This window comes from Mandrillus leucophaeus, unplaced genomic scaffold, assembly GCF_000951045.1.
Source record: "Mandrillus leucophaeus isolate KB7577 unplaced genomic scaffold, Mleu.le_1.0 Scaffold357, whole genome shotgun sequence".
Classification (NCBI taxonomy): Eukaryota; Metazoa; Chordata; class Mammalia; order Primates; family Cercopithecidae; genus Mandrillus; species Mandrillus leucophaeus.
In genome coordinates this window covers 236,856-255,464 of record NW_012103776.1, presented here as the reverse complement: position 1 = coordinate 255,464, position 18,609 = coordinate 236,856, and the positions used below count along the sequence as shown (strand labels likewise).

The 18,609-nt window shown below is 40.9% G+C and overlaps 2 protein-coding genes and 1 non-coding gene across 3 annotated transcripts in view; 2 read left to right on the top strand and 1 right to left on the bottom strand.

The window, feature by feature from the left end:
• The window catches only part of LOC105546367 (zinc finger protein 777-like), a 374,731-nt gene that overhangs the window by 227,146 nt on the left and 128,976 nt on the right, over positions 1-18,609 (bottom strand). The window lies entirely within an intron of this gene.
• TRNAC-GCA lies at positions 15,356-15,427 on the top strand. The gene has a single exon. It is a non-coding gene; the product is annotated as a tRNA-Cys (tRNA).
• Positions 17,584-18,354, top strand: LOC105546366 (nucleophosmin-like). Its single transcript, XM_011989546.1, has 2 exons — positions 17,584-18,105; positions 18,193-18,354. The coding sequence occupies exons 1-2, from the start codon at positions 17,584-17,586 to the stop codon at positions 18,352-18,354; spliced, it is 684 nt and encodes a 227-aa protein (XP_011844936.1).

Here is an 18,609-nt window from a genome sequence, read left to right as displayed (position 1 = left end):
AGGTTTTTGTCATGAAGGGATTTTGGATTATATTAAATGCCTTTTTCTGCATCTATTGAGATGAGCATATGGCTTTTGTTTTTAATTCTGTTTATGTGTTGAGTCACATTTATCGACTGCATATGTTGTACCACTCTTGCATCCCATGAATAAAGCCCTCTTGATTGTGGTGAATTAGCTTTTTGATGTGTTGCTGAATTCAGTACGATATTATTTTGTTGAGGATTTTTGTGTCTATGTTCATCAGGAATAATATTGGTCTATAGTTTTTTTTTAATTATATCTTCATTTTAGTATCAGGGTGATACTGTTTTCATAGAATGAGTTAGGGAGGAGTCCCTCCTCCACAATTTTTGGGAATTGTTTCATTGGGATTGGTACTAGCTCTTCTTTGTACATCTAGTGGAATTTGGCTGTGAATCCATCTGGTCCAGGGCATTTTTTTGGTAGGTTTTTAATTACTTATTTAATTGCATTACTTGATATTGCTCTGTTCAGGAATTCTGTTTCTTCCTGTTTCACTCTTGGGATGTTGTATGTTTCCAGGAATTTATCCATTTCCTCTAGATTTTCTAGTTTGTGTGCACAAAGATGCTCATAGTAGTCTCTAAGAACCTTTTGTATTTCTTTAAGATCAGTTGTGATGTCTCCTTTGTCATTTCTGATTGTGCTTCTTTAGATCTTCTCTTTTTTCTTTTGTTACTTTAGCTAGCAGTCTATCAATCTTGTTTATCCTTTCAAATTACCAATTTTTGGTTCTGTTGTTTCTTTCTATGGTTTTCTGGGGTCTCAATTTCATTTAGTTTTGCTCTGATTTTGGTTATCTTTTCTTCTGCTAGCTTTGGGTGTAGTTTGTTCTTGTTTTTCTAGTTCCTTTAGGTGCAAGGTTAAGTTTTTGATTTAAGATCTTCCTATCTTCTTTATGTAGGCATTTAATACTGCTTTTGCCACATCCCAGAGGTTTTGGTATGTTGTGTCTCTACTTTCTTTGTTTCGGATAATTTTGAAATTTCTGCCTTAATTTTGTTGTTTATAAAAAAAGTCATTCAGGAGCAAGTTGTTTAGTTTTTGTATATTCTTGTGGTTTTGAGAGTCCTCTGGATATTTATTTTTATTTTTATTCCACTGTGGTCTGAGAAAATGCTTGGTATAATTTTGATATTTTAGAATTTTGTGAGACTTGCTCTATGACCAAGCACGTGGTCAGTCTTAGAGTATGTCTCATGTGCAGAAGAGAAGAATGTACATTCCGTGATAATTTCGGTGGAGTGTTCAGCAGACACGTATTAGATCTAATTGGCCAAGTGTCAAATTTAAGCCTGGAATTTCTCTGTTAGTTTCCTACCTCCCTGACCTAATTCTGTCAGTGGGGTGTTGAAGTCACCACAAATTATTATATGGTTGTCAAAATATTTTCTTAGGTCTGGAAGTAATTGTTTTATAAATCTGGGTGCTCCAATGTTGGATGAGTATATACTTAGGATAGTTAAGTCTTTTTTTTTTTTTTCTGAGATGGAGTCTCACTCTGTTGCCCAGGATGGAGTGTGGTGGTGTGATCTTGGCTCACTGCTACCTCCATCTCCTGGGTTCAAGCAATTCTCCTGCCTCAGCCTTCTGAGTAGGTGGGATTACAGGTGTGCACCACTATACCCAGCTAATTTTTGTATTTTTTAGTAGAGATGGGGTTTCACCATGTTGGCCAGGCTGGTCTCGAACTCCTGGCCTCAAGCAATCCACCTGCCTCAGACTCCCAAAGTGCTGGGATTATAGGCTTGAGGCACCGTGCCTGGACCAGGATAGTTAAGTCTTCTTGTTGAATTGAATCCTTTATCATTATGTAATGTCCTTTTTTGTCCTTTTTTACTCTTGTTAGTTTAAAATCGATTTTATCTGATAGAAGAATCGTGACCTCTGTTCTTTTTTTGTTTTCCATTTGCATCATAGATCTTTCTCCATCCCTTTGCTTTAAGGCTGTGGGTGTCATTACATGTGAGATGGGTGTCTTGAAGACAGCAGAAGGAAGGGTTTTGTTTTGTTTTTAAATCTAATTTGCCACTCTATGCCTTTTAAGTGGAGTGTTTAGGCAGTTTACTTTCTTTTTTTTTCTTTTTCTTCTTCTTTTTTTTTTTTTTTTTTTTTTCTTTTTTTCAGGGCCACATGACACTATTTTTTTTTTTTTTTTTTTTTTTTTGAGACTGAGTCTTGCTCTGTCGCCCAGGCTGGAGTGTAGTGATGCGATCTGGGCTCACTGCAAGCTCCGCCTCCCGGGTTCACGCCGTTGTCCTGCCTCAGCCTCCCGGGTAGCTGCGACTGCAGACGCCCACCACCACGCCCGGCTAATTTTTTGTACTTTTTTTTAGTAGAGACGGAGTTTCACTGTGTTAGCCAGAATGGTCTCAATCTCCTGACCTCGTGATCTACCCGTTTTGGCCTCTCAAAGTGCTGGGATTACAGGCGTGAGCCGCCGCACCTGATAGGCAGTTTACTTTCAAGGTTAATGTTGATATGTGAGGTTTTGTTCCTGTCATAGCATTGCCATGTAGTTGCTTTGTAGCTTCAATTGTGTAGTTGCTTTATAGAGTCTGTGGGTTATGTGCTTGCATGTGCCTTTGTGGAGGCAAATTTCATTCGTTTGTTTCCATGTTTAGAACTCTGTTAAGCATCTCTTGTAGGGCCAGTCTGGTGGTGACAAATTCCCTTAGCAATTGCTTGTGTGAGAAAGACTTTATTTCTCTTTTGTTTACGAAGCTTACTTTGGTGGGATATAAAATTCTTAGCTGGCATTCTTTTTCTTTAAGAATGCTAAAAATGGGCCCTCAATCTCTTCTGGCTTGTAAGGTTTATGCTGAGAAGTCCACTGTTAGTCTGATGGGTTTTCCTTTAGAAGTGATATAATCCTTTTCTCTAGTTGCCTTTAAGATTTTTTTTTTCTTTCACTTTGACCTTGGATAGTCTGGTGACTATGTGCCTTAGAGATGACTTTCTTGTGTAGTATCTCGTAAGAGTTCTCTGGATTTCTTATATCTGCCTGTCAATCTCTCTAGCAAGATTGGGGAAGTTTTCCTGATTTATACCCTCAGATATATTTTCCACGTTGCTTACGTTCTCTTCTTTTCTCTCAAGAATACCAGTAAGTCATAGATTTGGTTGCTTTACGCAATCCCATATTTCTTGAAGGCTTTGTTCATTTAAAAAGAATACTTAAAAATTTGTGTGGGTTGAGGCAAAAGAGTGGTCTTTGAGCTCTGAAATTCTTTATTCTGCTTGGCCTAGTCTGTCGTTAAGGCTTCCAACGGTATTTTGAAATTCCTGTAGGGAGTCTTTCAATTCCAGAAGTTTTGTTTGGTTCTTTCTTAATATAGCTATGTCTTCTTTCAAATCTTGGATGGTTTTTCTGGCTTCTTTGTGTTGGATTTCAACTTTCTCTTGGATCTCATTGAGTTTTCTTGCCATCTATATTTTGAATTCTATATCTGTCATTTCAGACATTTCATTTTGGTTGGGATCCATTGCTTAGAAGCTGGTGGAATCCTTTGGAGGTGATGAAACACCCTGGCTTTTTGTATTGCCAGAGTTCTTGTGCTGGCTCCTTTTCAGCTGAGAGAGCTGATGCTTTTTTTTTTTTTTTTTTTTTTTTTTTTTTTTTTTAATTTGCTATCATTTGGGTGCGGTTTCATGACATTTTATTCTTTTATCCCTGAGGGGTGTGACTCTGGTGTATATTGTGTGTGATTGATTGGTTGGCTATATTTCTGGGTGCTTTCAGGATACCATGGCTCTGTATTGTTCCTTGGATGCAGATAGGTAGCTTTCTCAGATGTTGCTTGTAGTAGTGATGTAATTTTGCTTGGTGGTGTAAGTCAGGCTTCTGTCTAGCAGGTGCGCTTAAGAGTAAGCCGACAGGTAGGGATGGGGGTAGAGGCAATGTCGAAATGAAAAGGGCGCCCTCTTCAGGCATGCATTCATCTTCAGTGGGGTGGAGCAGCTGGAGACACTGTCTCTTTCCACCCCAACAGGAGGAGCCACTGCTGAGTATGCAACAGTGCATCGAGGAGGGGCACCAGCGGTAAGAGATGACCCCCCTTGATGTCTGTTCTGGTCTTTGGTGTGCCTTCTACAGAAGCTAGCATGGTGCTTGCATTTCCTTTGACCTAAGGGTGGCTTTGACATACTGTGCTCCCCACCTTCTTAGAGGGGACCATACCAATAGTTAGATTTCCATGGGAGTGGAGTGCACTGCCCTCCAGCTTCTCAAATGGTGGTGGGGCATCCCCCAACTGACCAAGAGAGTAGGCTGGGGCACCCAGCACTCACACACGCAGACTGGTTCCAGGTCACAAAACTGCCCCTGTGTTGCCATCCAGGAGAAACCTTGGCTTCAGCCGCTCTCCTGCTGCAACCTGCAGCAGGAGAGAGCCTAATTCCCGCACCTACTGCTGGGCACCTCCATATTTGCTGCTCAATTCTGGCTGTGGAGGGCTTTTCCCCCATTCCAAAGCCAGTGCTCCAATGTCTAGCTAAGACTAAAATGTCTGTTATGGCCACTGCTGCCACGTTGCCAAATAATGTCTCTAAACTCTCAAAATGGTGCCAGCTGTGAGCCTGTGACTGGAGCGGGTGGAGCCCCTCTCAGGAAAGCATGGGAAAAAGCTGTGGGGAGTGTGGTTTGCTGGACTGTCAGTCTCACAGAAGTCTATGGCAGGGCACCGGATATTGTTCTAGGTATGCGTAGGAGAGTCTGGCTTCCTTGTCCCTCAACTGGGCAGTGGCCATGGCCACATCAGTTTAAATTCAGGCTGAAGGTGGGGCCCAACCCAGTGTTAAACCCTCAAAATGGCATCTTGGGCCTAGGACCAGAGAGAGAATGGGGCACCACCCAGACAAGCAGTGTGAGCAAGAAGCTGTGGGGAGTGCAGTGTGCTTGCATCCCAGTCAACAGCAGCTCATAGCAGGGTGGCAAGTACCCTTCTGGATGCATGGAAGTGGCCATTCTCCCTCCTCCCTCCTTGGAACAGTGCACCAGCTGCAGCCATTCTAGAGATCCCAGGAATCTGAGACAGCAGGTCATTGCTGGGGAAAAGTCATACAACTATGTTGATTAGACTCACCTGTGACCGCTACTTGGCACTTAACATTGCCAGGCAAGCTTGTTAGTTTATGTAATTTACTTGCCTTATCACCTCCCGAGATGGCTCTTTTACCTCTTTTATTCTCTTCTCAAATCCTCAACATGCCCTTATCATCTTCTATTGTAGCTGAATATGCAAAAGTTGTCAGAATCAAAATGGAATCACTTGTGTTAAAAAACGCTTACAAATAGAGTTGGGGAAGGTCATGAAGAGAGGGTTCTCTGCACCAGTGCCTGATAACAAGGACTATCACAGAAGACTGCAAAACCCACAAGGTTCCATAAAGGTCATTGCAGCCTTACACACACAAAATATACTTTTGTGAGAACATCTGTCCAGAAACTGCTAACCTTGGACTGGCACCCTCTTATTATTGATCCTTAGTGTCAAGGATAATTGTCTCAAAGCAATTATATAATTCTCACTTTTTTCATTAAAAACTTTTGCCTTTCTTTGCCACCATGAATACACACATAGTTACTATGGCACACATATTCCCATTGCAATGCTCTATTTCCAAATAAGCATACTTTTTAGAGTCTCCCTCTGTATTTCCTAGTTTGACAAAATGGTGTCTCAGGAGTGGGACTGAAGTGAGCTCAGCTTGAATGGGTTGGTGGTTCCAGAATCAAGTGTGGTACCACCTGAGCTCTTTGCACTCTGCTTCTGTCAGTTACCTTTTCTGCCCTGGTGAATCTCCTCTTGAGTTTTTGGACTCCCTTTCTTTGGTGAGTTCTTTTTTATTTTATTCATGTTCTGATTTGGCTATAAGCCTCCTCAATAAAGAACTTTGCATCTCTCCTGGGATGACAGAAGACTTTGTTTATCTGGCAAACCATTTCTAGTATAAGGACAATGTTCTTCTGGTTTCAGTACTCTGGTTTCTACAGAATTTATGTTCTGTCTGGTTTTCCATGCCTGGTTTAACATTTTGTTTGGTCTGTACATTAGTCTGTTCTTGCATTGCTATAAAGAAATACCTGTGACTGGAGAATTTAAAAAGAAAAGAGGTTTGATTGGCTCACAGTTCTTCAAACTGTACTGGAAGCATGATGCTGGCATCTGCTTGGCTTCTGGGGAGGCCTCAGGGAACTTTCAACAATAATGGAAGGTGAAGGGGAAGCAGGTACTTCTTATGTGGCTGGAGCAGGAGCAAGCCAGGTGGGGGAGGTGCTACACACTTTTAAATTACCAGTTCTCAAGAGAACTCACTCACTCACTATCACGAGAACAGCACCGAGGGGATGGTGCTAAACCATTCATGAGAAACCACCCCCATGATCCAATTGCCTCCCACTAGGCCCCGCTCCAACATTGGGGATTACAATTTGACATGAGATTTGAGTGGGGACACAGATCCAAACCATGTCAGTCTGCAGACCTGGCTTAAAATTTTTATGAGCACTCTTACTTTTGGTTTCATTTTGGTTAGGTCACGTGTATCTATAAGTGATTTGGCTCTTTTCTCCCTTGTTTGTTTCTGAACATGTTCTGAGAGAAAAAAAAAAAAACATTCTAAATGGTGAGCATAAGATGACCAATTAAAAGCTACTAGGTGGTCACTGCTATCTATCACGCCAGTTCAAATTACTGACATTCTTTGACAGGATTTCTATGATTTTTTTTTTTGCCCTTGAGAGATTAACAAGAAATGGAATGCGATTATCAAATTCTAAAGGCATACCACAAAAACCTTCCTTTGGGATTCCAGTCAGCTGTATTATAGCTCATTCTCATGCACATTTTAAAATGGGCAAATTACACCAATAAAAATTTAGAGCACAAATGGTCATTATTCACAGTCTCTAAGAAAACTGCAACCAACTATAGGGTTGAGTCTTCCAAGTTCTCACTCTACTTTTTTCTGCTTTTTTTTTTTGACTCTGATGACTTTTCTCTTGGCATTAGGATGAATTCACTGGTTATGGCATTCCAGCCTCTGTCTCTCTCTCTCTCTATAGATAGATAGATAGATAGATAGATAGATAGATGGGTGTGTGTGTGTGTGTGTGTGTATATATATATAAAGATAGGGTCTCACTCTGTCACCTAGGCTAGAGTGCAATGGCATGATCATAGCTCACTGCAGCCTCCAACTCCTGGGATCAAGTGATCCTCCTGCCTCTTGAGTAGCTAGCACCACAGGTGAGTACAATCACACCCAGCTAATTTTGTTGTTTCTTTGTAGAGACAGGGTCCTCACTATGTTACCCAGGATGGTCTCGGACTCCTGACCTCAAGCTATCCTCCTGCCTCGGCCTCCCACAGCTGGGATTACAGGTATGAGTCACCATGTCCAGCCCCCAGCCAAGATTATTTAAAAAGGAGTCTTAAAGGGCTTTCAAATTAATAGCTTTACATATTACAATACCTCCATGGCAACTAACAACCTAGATACCTTTTGGAAATGAAAATTTAGGTTTGCCCAACTAACAACTGCTCAAGGTGATGGAACAATTAATTAAAGGATTGACATTCTAAAGGAAAATAACTAAATAAATATTTATAAAAGTTAGGCTACCAGATCCAACAAGTCAACACCTTGAGCTCAGAGTAATAATATAACGAAAGTGTCTCCATCCAGCATAAAAATTGCTTTACCACACAGGGGCAAAGCAATTAAATGAGCAGTCACAGAAAATATATAATAATTAACCCAAATACCTTTTAGTTTATGTGACTTACATAAATCTTTGATAAATAAGCTAGTTTTAATTTGTTGATAAAAATAGAAATGCCTTCAAAATGGTCAGCATATACTTTTGCCTGGGTTTGCTGGCCAGATAAGATTATTTTATTATTAGTTTTTTAGACAGTGTCTTACTCTGTTGCCTAGGCTGGAGTGCAGTGGCATGATCTTGCCTCACTGCAACCTCTGCCTCCCAGGTTCAAGCAGTTCTCCTGCCTCAGTGTTCTGAGTAGCTGGGATTACAGGTGTCCGCCACCATACCCAGCTAATTTTTGTAGTTTTAGTAGAGACAGGATTTTGCCATATTGGCCAGGCTGGTCTCGAACTCCTGACCTCAGGTGATCCAGCTGCCTCAGCCTCCCAAAGTGGTAGGATTACAGGCGTGAACCACTGTGCCTGGCCTGGCCAAATGGGATTATATTTGCCTCTACTAAATGGTTTAAGGCAATAAAACTAGAAGCCCTGCCCCCAAACAGAATAATCTTTGTTTTTGTAACTCTTTGATAAATAAGATGAATTTAACATTGTTGATTTAGTGAAACCAGTTGTATCTTCTGAGGTATTGGCAAAATATCCACATATTCAAAGTTAAGGTTGTTACTCAGGTGAATACCTGATATTCACAGGCTACAGAAAAGGGCTAAAAGGGAAATAACTTAAAATAATGACTAGTTTTTTCTACTATTTTAGTTTTCATAAATAATCTGGGTATAATTGTTTAAAATAAATCAATATAAATGGGATTCACATTTATTAAACTTTTCATGCGATTTGAAATCTTAACATTATGTATGTTAAATTAAGTGATACTAAATGTCTGGGTTATTTTTAAATAAGACAAAATACTAAAACATAAATTGCTAAACATAAATATAAGCTTATTCTTGGCTTCTTAAATTTTATAGGAAGACTAAATACATTTGGGTCTACTAATACAAAATAAAAATTATGTTATGGGAAAACATATTTCTAACAATTATAACATGGTTCTCAATCTATAAAATACTAATACGTGACAGGCAGTTCAAAATTTTTTGCTTCCTAGGTTTTCACTAGAATTTAAGGTTACTAATAGTTAAAAATACTAATTAATATATATGATTCTGTCTACAAAATACACAAAAATCATGTGTTTTGATGAGAAAAATTAGAAGAAAGGCTTTAAAAATGTGTTCTTTATTGAGAAAAACCAGTAATTTTGTCCAATTCAGAGATTATTTAAAGGCTGTTTCAAGATGTGTGTTTAGGAATGAAACAGAAACAATATAGAAAGTAACCAGTAAGTAGAAGAGAGATATGAAGAAACTAATAGATATGGAGCTGTATTTTTGGTAAGGAAGGTTAAAAAGAAAAGAAAATAATTTTATATGAGAAATAATCTTGTGTGGTACATTTTTGGCCTAAAGTAAAATGACTTCTTATTTGGGAAAGAAAAAGTATAGGACAAAGCAGAAAGTCTAAGCATGTCATGGAAGGTCTGTGCAAGTTGTGAAAGATTTATGAAGGATGCATTTATGAAAGAACTTTTTTGTGTGTGATCAAGTAGGCTATAATTAGAAGGCAATTATTAAAATTATTTCTAAACATTGAGGTTTTATGTTAAAAATATGCTAATATAAAACTAAAAATGTGGTCCCTTATGTTAGAACAAGGTTTTCTTGAAGTAAAATTATAAGAAGTTTTGATTTTAATTATGAAATGTTTAACAGCCATATTCTAAACTGCAGACTCTTCCTGTTTTACAGTTTCTATTTATGTCACATTTCATCCTGAGATGTATTTAATTTCCCTAGTTTCAGTTGAAAATGTTGTCTTCATCATTTAGAATGGTAATTTTATTTCTTGAGGTAGAGTTTTCCTCTACCTCAAGGTACATATCTTAGAAATTCAACTTCCCAGGTTCATATCTCACAAGTTCAACTTTGGCTGTGTCTCACTGCAGGTGATTTGAAAATAATATATTCATCGTTTTGCCTGGCTGGGGTGATAATTTTAACTTTTTCATCAGCTCAGTCCTCTAGTTCTAACTCTGCTGGTATGGCCTGACACTGAAATGCTTATCTTGAAGGTCTAGAAGAGAAATGTTTTTGTTTAATATAACTTGATTTCTTGATGTTTCTGAATTGTTTCATGTAACCAGGAACTTCCCATGCTTTTACCAAGAGCCATGCATTCTGCTGCTCAGGGTACTAGTTTTTTGTTTACATTCCTCTATAATGTGTTGTACACTCATAACCTTGGACACACAATCTTTCTGTGTCTTTTTAAGTTTAAAGAACTTTTTCATCAGGTTCAACTTCCATGTTATATAAGTGAGCTTCCTGTAAGAATAAGCAATCACACTGCAGGATGTTTGTCTTATCTTTTTGGTAACTGTTCTAAGAAACAAAGATTTTACCTTTTATCAAGATGATTTTCTATGTTGTCTTTATTAGGTTTTTGATTACTTAGGAAAACTGAGCTTTGAAAGCTTTAAGGCTACAAAAAAAATCCATGTAACTTTCTGTATTGCTTTTGAATTTTTTTAACTATCACTATGGTTAAATGAATGACTATTATTTCACAGTGACCTGTGATCCTGTTTTAATCAGGTGTTTAAAAACTTTTGGCATCTTTGACAGGCTTCCCCAGTATAAAAATTCTAAATTAAGTCTTTCTGACCTGGAATTTGCTTTGTGATTTTTCCAGTTGAGCCCCAGGAGAGCATCAAAAGATGTATCTCTCATTTTATAGAGATAGTAAATGATTAGGCTAGTTTGGCAAATTATATGGGATGCATTGCCAGATGATAAGTGATGCTAGATTTTTTTCAGTCACATTTGTGATATGTTATTTTAATTTTTATATTTTGAGATGGAGTCTCACTCTGTTGCCCAGGCTGGAGTGCAGTGGTGTGATCTCAGCTCACTGCAACCTCTGCCTCCTGGGTTCAAGGGATTCTCCTGCCTCAGCCTCCCGAGTAGCTGGGATTACAGGTGTGTGTTGCCACACCTGGCTGATTTTTGTATTTTTTTTTAGAGACAGGGTTTCACTGTGTTGGCCAGGCTGGTCTCAAACTCCTGACCTCAGTTAATTCACCCACCTTGGCCTCCCAAAGTTCTGGGGTTACAGGTGTGAGTCACCACACCCAGCCACATTTGTCATATGTTATTGACCTGAATGTTCCAAAATTGTATTAAACTCCTAAAAATATAATGTCACTAGACATAATTTGGGTTATGTTGTATGCCACAAAAATAACCAAATTTCTGTGTCAATTGCTGATGATAATGAACTTACGTCAGATTTTTAAACATGATTATTTTAAGTTTTTGTCATCCACTGTTATTGTTTTGATTGTTCTCTAAAAGCATTTGGAATCAGATTCATGGAGGAGATGCTAACAAGTACACTTAAATATGGACTTCTAATAATTTTAATATCAATTAACTAAATAAAAATCTTTAGGCCAGGCACAGTGGCTCACACCACTGTGGCCAATCATTTCCCTCCAAAATGGGACCAGAGCAGCAATTTGGAACAGGTCCATCTCAGCACCAAGGAACAAAATCCTAACTACGGAGTGATTTGATCAGCAATGCTTTTAGAGAAAGACCTTGATCAAAAGGGGGAAAGGTGGAAGTTGTCAGAATCAAAATGGAGCTACTTGTATTAAAAACTCTGACAGGCCAGGTGCGATGGCTCATGCCTGTAATTCCAGCACTTTGGGAGGCCGAGGTGGGCAGATCACGAGGTCAGAAGATCAAGACCATCCTGGCTAACACAGAGAAACCCCATCTCTACTAAAAATACAAAAAATTAGCCATGTATGGTGGCACACGCCTGTAGTCCTAACTACTCGGGAGGCTAAGGCAGGAGAATCTCTTAAACCCAGGAAGTGGAGGTTGCAGTGAGCCGAGATCACACCACTGTACTCCAGTCTAGGTGACAGAGTGAGACTCCATCTCTAAATAAATACATAAATAAATAAACACTGACAAATAGAGCTGGAGAAGGCCATAAAAAGGAAGGGAGGGTTCTTTTTTTAAAAATTTTGAGATTTTGTCTCACTCTGTTGCCCAGTCTGGAATGCAGTGGTGCAATTTTGGCTCACTGCAACCTGTGCCTCCCAGGCTCAAGCAATCCTCTTGCCTTAGCTTTCCAAGTAGCTGGAACTACAGGCACATGCCACCACATCTAGTTAATTTTAAAAATATTTTCTAGAGACAAGGTCTCACTATATTGCACAGCCTAGTCTTGAACTCCTGGGCTTAAGTGATCCTCTTGCCTTGTCCTTCCAAAGTGCTGGGATTACAGGTGTGAACCACCATGCCCAGCGAAAGGGAGGGTTCTTATGCATGAATGCCTGATAACAAGAACTATCACAAAAGACTCTGCAAAACACATAACTTTGCACAAAGGCCATTGCAAACTTACACACACAAAAATGCTTCTACAGGGACATCTGTTCAGTTACTGCCTGTCCAGTCTTGCACTGGTGCTGCTTTTGTTATTTATCCTTGTAGCCAAGAATTATCTCAAAACAATTATATAATCCTCACTTTTCCTTTAATAACCTTTGTCTTCCTTTACCTCCTTGAATATGCAAATAGTTTACTATGGCACACGTATTCCCATTGCAATACTTACTCCCAAATAAACATCATTTTCTTTTACAAAGTCTCACTTTCTGTTACTTAAGTTGACAAATATCTTCAATAATCAGAAAATAAAGGCAATAAGATGAGAATCACTTCCATCTTTCTTCTATCAACTCCAACCAAACAGTCTCCATCTGTATTCATATAATTTGCCTTTCCCTCTGTTATAAGAAGGGTTCCCATTCTTACCCAAGGCCAACCTATTACTTGTGAATGAAATTCCACCCCTTGCTTCCTTAAGAACTACACCATGATGATGTCTTCACTCTCCTGTATCATTTGCTCCCTCTCTACGGTATTATTATCACAAGCATATAACATGCATTACTATCATTCATCTTTTTTTTTTTTTGAGACGGAGTCTCGCTGTGCTCCCAGGCTGGAGTGCAGTGGCGTGATCTCAGCTCACTGCAAGCTCCGCCTCCCGGGTTCACGCCATTCTCCTGCCTCAGCCTCCCAAGTAGCTGAGACTACAGGCGCCCGCCACCACGCCAGGCTAGTTTTTTGTATTTTTAGTAGAGACGGGGTTTCACCATGTTAGCCAGGATAGTCTTGATCTCCTGACCTCGTGATCCACCCGCCTCGGCCTCCCAAAGTGCTGGGATTACAGGCTTCAGCCACCGCGCCCGGCCGTATCATTCATCTTTTAAAAGTTTCTCTTGATTCCATGGCCCTCCAGTTCCTGCTCAGTTTTTCTGCTATTGTTTTCCTGAAAAACCACTCAAATCAATCAACTCTTCTCACCGACTTCACATCCTTGCTCCCATTCCAATCCAGCTTTCCTTTCACCTGATTCGTGGAAACAGCCTTCATTGAGCTTATTAATGGCCTATATTTGTTAATATTTTGCCAGTGCCGGGGGCAATTCTCTCTCCCTGTTTACTTGGCCTCTCATGTTTTTGCAGTCCTGCATATGCAGCTCCAACAGGCTTACACTCTCCTCTTTGAATGGTAAAGGTCCTCTAAGTCCAGGGCCAAGTGTGATGATGTGCAGATATTATCTGGCAGGACTCAAGTAAATTGTTCTAGTTCCTGCCTTACTTCTCAGCACACATCTGGCCACTGCTGAACAGAGACGTGGCAGAGCATCAATAGCAAGACCCTTTGACAAATTTGTTGTTCATCACAACACTCCTCCAAATAGTAAATAATTGGAAATAACCTAAATGTCCAAACTTAATGTAGTAGTGAGTCAAAATGTATCAAGGTACAAGGCCTTTAACAAAAGTGACCTTCCCTTGTCTTCCCAGCCTGGGCTGATGTTAGCTCCTTCCCTGCTCCTGTCCCATAGAGCCTGAGGCACAGACCTTTGGCTACTTCATGCCCTTAGGCCCATTTCCTGGCTGAGTTACTCCAATAAGTCTCCACTCAGTGTTATAAGGGGTGGGAAGAGATGACATAGTGGAGAGTGAGGGCTGCAGGTTTAGGTGTGGGGAGGAGTCAGCCAGTGGCCTCACTGCCAGGGGAAATGTGCCCATGCAAGGCTGTTGAGGGAGAGGTTCCATCTAGGCAGGGGTTGGGGCCCAGGACACTCAGCTAAGGGGTCAGTTTCAGCTCCTTCAGCAGAGCTGGCTGGCTGAAAATATCACGACCTTGGGCCAACACAGGGAGGCTACGGTCAATTCTGGCATTTTTTTTTTTTTTTTTTGAGACGGAGTCTTGCTCTGTCTCCCAGGCTGGGGTGCAGTGGCCGGATCTTAGCTCACTGCAAGCTCCGCCTCCCGGGTTTACGCCATTCTCCTGCCTCAGCCTCCCGAGTAGCTGGGACTACAGGCGCCCGTCACCTCGCCCGGCTAGTTTTTTGTATTTTTTAGTAGAGACGGGGTTCCACTGTGTTAGCCAGGATGGTCTCGATCTCCTGACCTTGTGATCTGCCCACCTCGGCCTCCCAAAGTGCTGGGATTACAGGTTTAAGCCACCGCGCCCGGCCTAATTCTGGCATGTTGAAGTGGCCTTGAGAAAACAAAAAAGCATAGTAAATATGACATTACTTCAGAGAGACAGGCAAACTTGGTACAAGCAGCCCATGGGTGTTGGGGACCCTCCGCAGTATTTCTGGACAAATTCACTACTTACCCAAAGTCCTTGTGAGCTTCGTGGACTTTATTGGAGACTGTATCTATGGGAGAGAAGATGGATGGGGTGAGGCATTGGGAAGGGTTGATAGGTGAGTTAAAGCCTTTTTTGGCTTGTCTACCAGTGGTAGTGGGGTCTCTCTTGGCTCTACCCACCATGCAAGACCCAGCTGTTCGGATGGGAGGAAGCTCCCACCCCTGCTGTCTCCCTATTCTTGCTGCCCATGCAGAGCCACCCGCCCTCTGAAATGAGTCTTGAAACCCAGCCTCCATACCTTGCATGGCTCACAGCTGCTGACCACAGTGTTTCCCCAGCACCCCAATCAATTTTCTTCTTGAAAAGGATTCTGAAGCTGTTCACTTTACTTCTCCACAATATTTAGCCTAATGTGGGGGATCAACCCCACAATCTGACTCACGCAGTAGAAAGGGGGACAATAGGTCATCTTGTGTCTCAGGGTTTGAGGTTGTGGCCAGGTCTCATTTCACACCTGCTAGTCTATCCATGCAGAGACTTCTCCACTCCCCAGCACCCTAGTGCAGGAAGGCAGGAGGGAAACCAGGCTTCTCTGTTAAGCTGGGACAGCCAGTGACTGCCCACTGCAGGGCAGATGGAATAGGGGTGGCAGAGGTAAGGATATGCCTGGCACATGAAATCTGGTCAGTAGGTGTTCACAGGTAGACCAGGGAGTGAGTGATGGCAGTGAGGGCCTGGCTTTCATGGGCAGGCTCCCCACACCCCTCAGGAACATGACTGTGAGTCCAGAAACAGCCATCAGCTGCACAGTTGTAAAGGTGAAATTAAAACATAGAACCAGGCCTGGGGGTATAGCTCAGGGGTAGAGCATTTGACTGCAGATCAAGAGGTCCCTGGTTCAAATCCAGGTGCCCCCTCCCATTTTTAATGACGGAAGTAGTGCTGAGATTTCTGCCCCTTTTCCCCACATGCGACCATTAGTGTGCTTTATTTCATGATAAAATTTAGTGTCTGGATCAGGACAGGGTCTAACAATCCTCCCCTGGTCATCACCCAGATAATATAATAACTGCTAGGGTCACATTTGATTGAAGAGGCTGACCAAGTTAGCCCAGACAAGCCCCACTTCTGGGTCTCTTGCCTCTTATGGTCTATATGTGGACCTCACTCTTTCTCGGTATCTCGTTTCCTCAACCTCACCGTAATCGCCAGAAAGAAAGCACAGACTCTCTCTTTGATCTTGCTACTACTTTCTGTGAAGTATGAAGGAAATATATGCGGCTTCCTACTTCCCAGAGGCAACTATAATGATTTGAAAACCCTGTCAAAAGTTGTCTCTTTTCTCTGTCTGGGAATTTCTTGAGGGTGCTGTCTCTACCACAGACTCTGGCCACCTAATTCTCCCTTCTTCTCTCCTAACACTTCTTATTTCTTACCCTGGGTCAGTATTTCCTTGATGAGAATACCTAGAAGTTTAATACTTTATATTAAACTTAAAAATTCAGATAAAATCTTTAAGACATAAATGGCTATAACAAATCTTCAGAGGATTCTCTACTTTCCTTGATGAGCAAAGAAATTTGAAATAATCTTTTATATGAGGACAAATAAAAATTCAGAAAATATGAAAAACATCTCATTAAAAGTATCAAATAACTAACATAGGAAATACCAGATGTAGATTTGGAAAGGATGGGAAGCAGAAATTTAAATTTCCATACTAAAAGCTGCTTTGGCCCTGAGTGTATTTCTCAGTTCAGAAGAGGCAGCTGAGAACCTGACTGGAGCTTTTGGGAGCCTCTCAAAACTAGGGAGATAGAAGTCAGAATTCTGGGCCCAACTAGAGTACAGACATTGATGACACCAACTCTGGCTTCAGACTAGGAGCTCAAGGGATAAGAGTAAATGGAAAGAAATTCAGTCACTGTAAGACTTTGTGGCTAGGCTTTTTAACTTTTGAATGGCTCAGGAAAACTCAAATCTCGAAATTATATTAAGATTGTTCAGGACACCTTAATATAATTTCTTTACTTGGAAAAAGCATATAAAGGAGGATATTATTATCCCTGGCCTTAGATTAGTTCTACAAATAAAATTTTAGCATACAGTCAAAGATCACCATATACACAGGGAAGCAAAAAGCTATGAATGAGAATCAATAAAAATAACAGACCACAGAACTAAACAAGAGGACTTTGGATATTAGAACTACCAGAAACGCTATAAAATAACAATGCTTACTGTGTTCAAGGAGATAAAAGCCAACCTTGAAAATTTCAATAGTTAATTTAAAGCGTGAAAAGTAACTCAGGAGATTTAAAAAGAAGACAAAATATAAATTTTATGTCTAAAAATACAATAACTAAAATTAAAAACTCAATGAATAGGTCTATGCTCTTCTTAATAAATAGATTAAGCCAATGAGAAAATCAGTGAACTAAAACACTGAGAGGAAAAACTATCCATCATAAAACATGGAAAGACAAAAGTATGGCAAACACAGAAGATAAGGTAATTAATATAGAGGAACAGAAAGAAAAAAGACTGAAGAAAAGTGAACAGAGCCTAAGGGACCCATGGGACGCCACAAGTGGACCAACATATGCACTGTGAGAATCCCAGAAGAGGAAGGGAGAGAAAATGGGGGAGAGAGAATATTTGAAGAAATAATAGTTGAAAACTACCCAACATTGATGAAATACATAAATATAAAAATCTAAGAAGCTCAGCTGGGCACAGTGGCTCATGTACGTAATCCCAGTGCTTTGGAAGGCTGAGGTGGCTGGATCACTTGAGGTCAGGAGTTTGAGACCAGCCTGGTCAACCTCTACTAAAAAAAAAAAAAAAAATTAGGTGGGCATGGTGGCACATGCCTGTAATCCCAGCTACTTAGGAGGCTGAGGCATGAGAATTGCTTGAAACCAAGAGGTAGAAGTTAAAGTGAGCTGAGATCGCCCTGGTGTGGTTCCATCCTGTGCAGCTGTTCTCTAGAGCAGTGGTTGTTTATCTCCATCCGCCTTCTCTCCCACCTAAGTGCGTGCCACCACCTGATGGAAGATTCGTGGATGTGGAGATGAGGACTCTGAGACCCCAGAACTATCTTTTCAGTTGTGAACTAAAGGCCAACAAAGGTGATCACTTTAAGGTGGATAATAATGAAAATGAGCACCAGTTATCTTTAAGAGCAATCAGTTTAGGGGCTGGAGCAACGGATGAATGGGACACTGTTGAAGCAGAGGCAATGAATTATGAAGGCAGTCCAATTACAGTAACACTGGCAACTTTGAAAATGTCTGTACAGCCAACGGTTTCCCTTGGGGGCTTTGAAATAACACCACCAGTGGTCTTACAGTTGAAGTGTGGTTCAGGGCCAGTGCATATTAGTGGACACCACTTAGTAGCTGTGGAGGAAGATGCAGAGTCAGAAGATGAAGAGAAGGAGGATGTGAAACTCTTAAGTATATCTGGAAAGCAGTTTGCCCCGGGAGGTGGTAGCAAGCTTCCACAGAAAAAAGTAAAACTTGCTACTGATGAAGATGATGATGGTGATGATTTTGATGATGAGGAAACTGAAGAAAAAGCACCAGTGAAGAAATCTATATGAGATACTCCAGTCAAAAATGCACAAAAGTCAAATCAGAATGGGAAAGACTCAAAACCACCATCAACACCAAGATCAAATGGACAAGAATCCTTCAAAAAACAGCAAAAATCTCCTGAAACACCAAAGGGACCTAGTTCTGTAGAAGACATTAAAGCAAAAGTGCAAGCAAGTATAGAAAAAGGTAGTTCTATTCCCAAAGTGGAAGCCAAGCTCATCAGTTATGTGAACAATTGCTTCTAGATGACTGACCAGGAGGTTATTCAAGATATCTGGCAGTAGAGGAAGTCTCTTTAAGAAAATACTATAAACGATTTATTAGGCCGGGCGCGGTGGCTCAAGCCTGTAATCCCAGCACTTTGGGAGGCCGAGATGGGTGAATCACGAGGTCAGGAGATCGAGACCATCCTGGCTAACACGGTGAAACCCCGTCTCTACTAAAAAATACAAAAAACTAGCCAGGCGAGGTGGTGGGTGCCTGTAGTCCCAGCTACTCGG